The 8980-nt window shown below is 28.4% G+C and overlaps 1 protein-coding gene across 1 annotated transcript; it reads left to right on the plus strand.

Annotated features, from left to right (window-relative positions):
- The first annotated feature begins 5219 nt into the window (after positions 1 to 5219).
- Positions 5220 to 8741, plus strand: LOC129877053 (uncharacterized). The gene is made up of 6 exons (XM_055952529.1): positions 5220 to 5724; positions 5820 to 6040; positions 6776 to 6995; positions 7475 to 7560; positions 7899 to 7990; positions 8126 to 8741. Exons 1-6 carry the CDS (start codon positions 5635 to 5637, stop codon positions 8362 to 8364), a joined length of 948 nt encoding a protein of 315 aa, XP_055808504.1. The 5' UTR covers positions 5220 to 5634; the 3' UTR covers positions 8365 to 8741.
- The last annotated feature ends 239 nt before the right edge of the window (positions 8742 to 8980 follow it).

Raw genomic sequence — 8980 nt, forward strand, 5'->3', positions numbered from 1 at the left:
GAAAAATTTCGAAATGTCATTATTAAGATAATATATTTCGAGTTATAACAGGATTTTATAAGTTTCAAATTATAGCAGTAAAAATCTATTAAGTTATAACAAATTTTAAAATATTATGCAGTAATTAATGTATTAATAAACGAATTAAAAAAAAAGAAAAATAAATTAAAGAAAAAGATAATAAATATATTAATAGTAATAAATGTCCGAATTGAACTACCATTCAATTAGGACTCTAGTAACTGATTTTGAAATTAAATTCCTTTATTTTCTCAATTATTCAATATCATCCAAACTGAAAATATTTATTTTTGGTCTCGTATGTTTCTCTTTCTCCATTGTGCAACATGAATTTTCATCAATTTGGAAGAAAATTTGATTGGCATTATCATGGAAAGTGAAAAATTCTTGTCAATATTTATTCAACATAGTGGTAGATGAGATTGTATAGGTTTGTTATTCAATAATTTTGTTTTCGTTTATTTTTTAATTTTGTTTGTATAAAAAAATTTCATTTGTTTCTGTTTAAGCTATTCCTTTGATTGCTCGTTATTTCTAATGATCAACTTATTTAAACGTGGCATGAATTTTGTGATAATTTTGTTTACTTGAGAATTAAAAATGAAGAACCTTTTGAATATGGATAATGCGTCAAATAATTTTATGTCTAGTTATTTTTTGTACAAAATAGTGATTTCTGAATATATTCGGCATTTTTTATGCATACCACGATATGAAACTTCCATGATTTTATAACTAATTTGGTATATTTTTGTAGTGACAGCGATTTTTATTATGGCATGAAAATGGTATATTATTGATATAAAGTATGTATTATATTCGTATAAAACTATTAAAAAGTGTATCTATTTGGCATGATTATGGTATATATTTGGTATGTTTTTGGTATAGTTATAGAATATGTTAGCGTTTCGATATCTAATTTATAGTTATATGTGGCATTAAAATGGTATGAAAATTTGGTATATTGTATTAACATATAGATATTGGTCATAGTTTGTATGAATTTTGGTATGACTTTGTTATAAAATGTATACGCAGTAGCATAAATCTGATATACAATGTGTATAAAAGTTATTTCTACTTTGATATCTTATAATTGTATGACATTAAATTTATGATGGAACAGAAAAGTATGTTGATTTTCAAATGGAAGGAATTATATATTACCTGCAACACATGTCGTCAGGAGGGACACAACATGAAGACATGTTCAAATTATACTGCTGAAAATTAGTCATAATTTATTTTTATTTTAATTTGGTTGTATTGACAAACACATATTTTGATGTTTTTGGTTTTTTAACTCAATGAATTCTGATTTCAGAATATTTATTATGTGTAATAATTAATCCTTTGTGTATGCATTATTTTTCAAATGTAGATTCAACAACTAAAATGGGTTAACGCTGGTAATTATTTTGGTATCCACATGGTATCTAATTGGTATCTAGTTGAAAAATTAAGTTCACCAATGTATGCAATTGATATCCAACTGAAAATATTAAGTCTAACATGTGTGCAATTGGTATCTAATTGATATTCAGCCAAAAATACAACATATAATTAAGATTTCAATCGAGTAAGCCAAAACTAAAACTAGTTAATGTTGTATCCAATTGATATCCATCTAGAAAGTTTAAGTGTAACAATATATGCAATTGATATTTAAATAGAATTTCAAAATATTTAATTCTTACTACTTTGTTTGTGCATGTTTTTCAAAACTAAAATTCCAATTTAGATACCAATTTTAATTAAGATTTTATATTATTATATCCTTAGTGAATCTAGATTGAATTACCATATTTCATATTGTAAAAAAAGAAGAAAAAATTATGTTACTTTGCAAAAATTATATAAATAAATAAATAATTTAAAATCATGGATGAAAGAATAAAATTTGTATTGAAAATAAATAGGGAAGAAAAAAAAATATGCATGAAAAAGTTAAAGAAAAAATAAATAATGTGGGCATAAGAGAAAATTGTGTGAGAATATTAAGAAAAGATTTAAAAAATAAAACACATTTAAGAAATAAGAATACTGCATTTTAAAAAAAAATGATATCAATTTTCAAAACAATAAAAAAAAAATCGTAGAAAGAAGGATGAAAGAGAAACTAAAACAGGATATTATTAATTTGGATATTAATTTGGATATTGATAACAACCATGTCCAACTAAATTGAGAAAATTAAGGATGATATATTTGACCATTTATAAAACACTATATTTAAGAAACGTATATTATTATTTAATTACTTTATAAAATATAATCAATTAATTTATTAATTAAAACTAATTTGTTAATACTTGTAATTAAAACTTTATAAGTAGTAATTAAAAAAAAGTAGATACATAGGTTGTAATATTAACCCTTAAATAGATGTGTGGGTGATTTTTCCTACTATATATCCCCTTAAATTCCTCATGAGAATTTTTATAATTTGAAGTTTATAGATCCGTTCAATAAATTAAAAGTGATTTAATAATAACTAAATTTATAAATAATTATTTAATAAAATCTTTTAACGTATATACTGATTTTGGGTAAAGTTATTGAGTTTATGTACATTTGTTAATAACCTTTTAGATCCACCTTCATATCGAAAGATGATGTAATTACTTGATTCATCTTTTAAGTGCTTTTTTTTTTTAGCTTTTCTAATTTATTTTCTAAATAGTAATTTTTAAAAAATCAAGAAGCATATACTTTTTCTTTTTAATTTTATTTTATCTTTGTTTAATAAATTTCTAAAAAGTCTTTCAAGCAGATAATATACATTAAAGGGTCCTTTTATAAGGTAATTATTTAATTAATGTTATTAAGTGATTTTCCTAATGAATGTGTTAAATTCTTGAAAATTACTTTAAAAAGAAATAGAGGGAATACGAAATATTTGGTTAAAAAAAATACTTTCTACTTTATATTAAAGAGATCCTTTTTCTGCTATATTTCAAAAGTTTCCAAAAGTAAATAAATTAACCATAGAAGTAGGGGTGTTCATGGTCCGGTTTAACTCGGTTCTTGGCTAAAACTAAACCAAACCAATTAAGACGGTTTTTTTAATATTCAAATCAAATCAAACCAAATCATTATAGTATAAATTCTATCGGTTTCGATTTTATCGATTTGGTTCGATTTTGTCGGTTTTAAGATTAACTTTTAACTACTGTTATTGATAATGTGAAATGTAGCTGCATTGTTTAGATCTTATTAGCTAGCAAACTTCGCTATAATTGACCAAAACATTGGAGATAGGTTTTACATCCGACATGATATTCACATGATCTTCCAACCATTTGAAGTTCTAAGGAACTACATAATGGAAAGAAGGAAAAATGTCCTGATATACTCCTCAATTTTGCAATTTAGAGTTGATATATCCCCTATTATAAAAATGACTCATATATATTCCTATCGTTACACAAATGACTCACATATACCCTATCGTTACAAAAGTTGCTCACATATATACCCTACCGTTACAAAATAGTTCACATATACCTTTTTCATCTTAAGAAAGTGAAAAAAATATTATTTTTTTGATTTTTAGTTTTTAAAAATTCATGTATGGAGTATATATTTTTTTTTGAGAAAGTAAAAAAAATAATATATATATATATATATATACCCATACATGTGAATTTTTTTTTAGAAAAGTTTAGGGGTAAATATAATCTTTTTCACGCATGAATTATTTTTTGACTTCTTTGATTATCATTATTTGAGTTTCTAATTCTTATTTTATTTTTATTTTTTCATTCTTTGATGTAAATATAGGAGAAATAAAAAGAAGCGTGAATGGGAAAAAAAGAAAAAAATTTAAAACTATTTTTTTTCCAGCTATACTGTAATTAAAAATATTTTTTTTGCTGCTATATTGTAATTTAATTTTTGTATCTATAAAAAAAATTGGGGCATGTATAATAAATTTTACAATAAAAGTAGTAAGAAAAATAAATTTGACCATCAAAATAATAAATTCAAATTAGCCGTTGAATCAAAAAAATTAAAAGAATAAATTATATATGACAAGGATCAAATATACCCTATATGTATTTTTTTTAATAAAAAGTTTTAAAAATAAATTTAAAATTAACTTTTTCACTCCCTTTAAAAAAAAAGGGTATTTGTGAGTCATTTGTGTAACAGTAGGGAACATCAAACATGGGCTAGACGTTTTTTTTGGAATGGTCATAAATTATGAAGAAGTTAAAAAATAGATAAAGTTTAATAAACATATATAAATATATATAATATTTTAAATATGGACATATTTATCGGTTCGGTTTAGTTCGATTTTCTTTATGGATAACACCAAACCAAATCAAATGTTATCGATTTTTAAAAATATAAAACCAAATCAAATCAAACCGAATCGGTTTTCGATTTATTAAATTGATTTAATTTAATTTATCAATTCGGATCAATTTTTCGATCTCGTTCGAACACCCCTTACATAGAAGAAAGAAACAAAAAGTATAAAACAAAACTTTCATCAGTGTTTGAAATAGACATGCATTAATTAACGTTAAATCTTCCAAACTCTTGTCTTATTTACACACACAAGTCGTATTGATGGTAAATGAGATTAATATTTTTGGTCCTTCAATTATTTAAAATTTTAAATTTAAATTCTTATAATATATAATTAAATATATTTAATCATCCTTTAATTAAAATATGCTTTTCATTTTTTTATATAAAAAAATACGTTTTATTAAGATCATATTTTAAAAATAAATTTCCTTCAAATATGAAATAAAGGTACAAATTTTACATCCGTAATTAGTTACATAGCTAATATTTTTTATAATTTATGAATATTCTACTTCAATACATACTGATCCTTTCCTTCTACCAACATAAATTGTGGCGCAGCAGTGGAACTGCTTTACCCTTAACCATAAGTTTCAAGTTCGAATTTTGCGTATGGAGAAAATCCTATTAAGAGCATCATAATATGCTATTCAAATTTTAATCGAGACTCTAATACAAAATCAGACATCGCGTAAAAATTCAAAAAAAAAATCCTTTTCTTCTATCAAGCCTTGTTCTCTTAATGATTCAATTTCACAATTTTAAATTTAAAAATAAAAAAAATATTTATCATCCAAGCAACTCGTCTATATCACCACCTTAATTTTCGCTGTTTTCTTCGCGTCACACAAATGTCTTCTCAAAGTCCAAACTTTTTGTTATTTTCTTCTTAAATCTATTTACCCGGAACTAGCGGGTAATATTTTTTCTCTTTTTTTGGCTTTGTGGGTCTGTGTTAATTTCAATGAAAATCAAAGAAAAGTCTATGCTATTTCTTGGGTTTGAGTAATCTTGATAAGTTTTAGCTTAAATTAGTGTTAATTTTAGCTTGTGGGTTTTGACTGTCATCAGAAAATCTTGCAGGAATCATCGGTTTCCGGTCACCGGAATAATAAAAATCAAAACTTTATGCTCTTTTTTTCCATATATATATAATAAATAAAATCCCTTTTTTTATCTCTCCTCTGATTTCATATTTGTTGCTTTTTCCTCTCTTCCCTTCTTTGGAGAGAAAAAGAGAAACAGTTTTTTTTTAAAATCTATTTCTCTCCTTTTGTGTTATAATTAATGACAATGGAAAAGGGTTCAATGCAATCAAATCTTGATTGTTTCCTTAATTGCACAGCCCCATTAGTCCCATCTCAGTTTCTAGCCAAGGTTTGTATTTTGTTTTGACAAATTTCAATTCTTGATTGTGTGTATAATTTGTGTTATATGATTTTGTTTTTGATTTTTTTGTTTTGTTGGTATAGAGTGAGATTAGAAACCTGAATAGGTTATGGCATCCATGGGAAAGGGAAAAGGTTGAATATTTCAAGTTGGCTGATCTTTGGAATTGTTTTGATGAATGGAGTGCTTATGGGGCTGGAATACCTATTAGATTGGATACAGGAGAAACTTTGGTTCAATATTATGTTCCTTATCTTTCAGCAATTCAAATCTTTACCAGCACTTCACCTGCAAACTTTTTAAGGTATATATATACATACCCCTTTGTTATCTCAATTTGATCATAGCACTAGAGTTTGGTTGTTGTTTTGGGGGTGTGGGGTTGTTGGTTGTTAAATGTATTTATAAAAATTGGAAAGCTTGATCGGGTGGGGTTGAGGGATTTGAACCTCATTTGGTGGAAAATTACACTACTTTTTTTATGTGAACCTCCTTTGGCTTCTTCATGTATATACTTCCTTCATATTTTGAACCTGTTAGTGAAAATCCTGGCTCCGCTAGACTGAGGTTAATGCTTATGCACTATGTTGAGCTGGTCAAAATTTGGAAAGGTGGCATCTTGATTTCTGTTGAAGTTTACACTGGTTTTAGAATTGTTGTTTATTTTGGTGATCATGTGTTTCCTGAAGTTTAGTCCTTCATAGGTTTGTTGATTGTAGCACTAGAATTTGGTTTGGATTGAGGGTGGTGGTGGTGGTGGTTTGCTTTTTAAATGTATTTCTAAAAGTTGGAAAGCTGAATGTTTATGCCCTATGTTGAGCTTGTCAAAGTTTGTAAAGGTGGTTTCTTGCTTTCTGTTGAAGTTACACTGGTTTTAGAATTGTTGCTTTTTTTGGTGATTATGTGTTTCCTGAAGTTGACTCCTTCATAAGTTTGTTGATTACTTGGTAAACCAACTAGGGTCAATAATGAACAGGTAAGTGACACTGTTATAACATGTCAAATTACATGAGGTTGTAAAAATGTTTGTTTCTTTTAGGGAGGAGGCTGAATCTGTTTGCGAGACAAGGGATTCTTTCAGCGATTCGTTAAGTGACGAGAGCGAGAGTGAAAAGCTATTGAGGTGGGATGGATGCTCCTCTGAGGAAGGTGTAGCTGAACAAGATAGCTTAAGCAGAACGAACGACAGATTGGGCTACCTATATTTTCAGTATATCGAGAGATGTACTCCATATGGAAGAGTTCCTCTAATGGATAAGGTATCGTCTTTACCAAACCATGTCATTTTATGCAATGAAGAGATCTTTATAGAATTATGGAGTATTACCATGTTAGTATTAGTTACTTTTCTCGCTTCTTACAATGTTTTTGTAATCCATAATTCATGCTAATGACAAGTACTTCGGGAAATTATGTGGTAGAATTATATTAGTGTGTTGTAGTTCATCATGTAGAATGTTGCTGTTTCTTCTGCCTCTTAACTTTCTTCCTTTTTTTCATTGGTATAATCGACTAATTATACACCCTTTGTACAGTTTTTCCCCGAAACCATCACTAGCATAATATCATATCATATGATATAATTAGAAGCCTATGTTCTTTCTTTATGAAAGATTTATATAATGCCACTTTATGATGGAGTATTAATTCCATGTGAAATATGTGGTTTGGATGTTTAAGAATATGTTTATTTCTTTTGATTTATGCGAGTCTAACACTAGCTCATGCTGCCTTTCAGATTAATGGCTTCGCCAAAAGATACCCTGGACTAATGTCATTGAGAAGTGTAGATCTTTCGCCTGCTAGTTGGATGGCAGTTGCTTGGTATAACAGCCTTTACTCTCTGTTTGCAACTTATGATCATGGAATCTGTCATTAATCTATATAACTTTATCAAATTCAAGTGATTTAGATGCATTAAACTGTGTTTCCATCCAAGTACTTATGTAAGGCGACGTAAAATTTTATATTTACCTTCCATTAGTGGCCAAGAAGAATCAGGAGATCATGTTATCTCTGTAGCATATCCTATATGATACCATGTCATTGATGCTTTATTCTGTTATTGTTGCTGACTAGCTTCTTTCATTGCAACCATCAAATATGGAAAAGGGAATAAAGGAATGATCAGGTCACTAACTTTATTGAGGTGAAAAATGTAGGTATCCGATATATCACATTCCCATGGGAAGAACCATTAAGGACTTATCGACGTGCTTTCTCACTTTCCACACCCTTTCTTCTTCTTTTCATGGTATTATTCCTTTTGTCCTTGGAACAACTGAATTCGCTGTTGCTTATATTCTCTTTTTATTCCAAGCTTTATTCTTTAATCTACTAGTGTCTATTCGGAATATTCTTTACTCCATATCCTTCTTTTCTTGTCCAGATATGGACCTTGAAGATGACATGGAGAATGGTAGTAGTAAAAGAAAGGTAGGGGAAAGCATCTCTCTCCCACCTTTCGGTTTGGCCACTTACAAGATGCAAGGTGATGTGTGGATTTCTGATAGGAGCGGAAGGGACCAAGAGAGGCTGGTGTCACTTTTTAGTGTGGCTGATTCTTGGCTAAAACAGTTGGGGGTTCAGCACCATGACTTCAACTACATGAGTATTCGTCGTGGTTGATGAAAAACTTTAACGATGAAATCATATTTGCACGCTAACAATGGAATTGACTACCGGAAATTCCTTTTCTACTTTGGCCTCTTTGAGTTCTTGTTTTATCACTTGAAAGCATGATCAGCCTTTGAACTGAAATCGTCGATGCATCTTATGTAAAGGCATTTGGCTTTTATGCAGTCCCCTCCTTTCCCCAAGTCAAGGATCGCAGTAATCTTAAGCTTGTGACTTCTGTGACTACTTTTTTGTATAAGAAAGAGCCTAGCTTTTAAGCGATAAAACTTGAGATGAAGCGAGAGACGAGCTGTAGTGTCTCGTTGTAACTGTGTACTAACTGGGCACATGATCATCAGATGTCAATGAAGTCCTTTCTTTTGAATGCAGTTCTTGCAACCCTTCAATTGTTTAGTAGTTCTTGTGCTTTGTAAAATTCTTATGCTAAATATGTGATCTTTTATACAGAAAGAACTAATCTATTACTTCAGTAATTGGCTAATTGCAAGAAAAGATATTACTATGAAAAAACAGGGTTCAAATCCTATTTACATATGCCTAAACATTCTTGAGCAACAAATGTTGCGATGGAGTAGTAAATATTCATTCATCCTTGAATACAAGTTTC

Source organism: Solanum dulcamara, chromosome 12 (genome assembly GCF_947179165.1).
Source record: "Solanum dulcamara chromosome 12, daSolDulc1.2, whole genome shotgun sequence".
Lineage (NCBI taxonomy): Eukaryota > Viridiplantae > Streptophyta > Magnoliopsida > Solanales > Solanaceae > Solanum > Solanum dulcamara.

Bases quoted from the DNA above. Each gene is read 5' to 3' on its own strand.
- LOC129877053 (XM_055952529.1), top strand. From the start codon at position 5,635: ATGACAATGGAAAAGGGTTCAATGCAATCAAATCTTGATTGTTTCCTT. The intron at 6,041-6,775 runs GTATATATATAC...TGTTTCTTTTAG, and splicing joins TCACCTGCAAACTTTTTAAG to GGAGGAGGCTGAATCTGTTT. The intron at 7,561-7,898 runs GTATAACAGCCT...TGAAAAATGTAG, and splicing joins AGTTGGATGGCAGTTGCTTG to GTATCCGATATATCACATTC.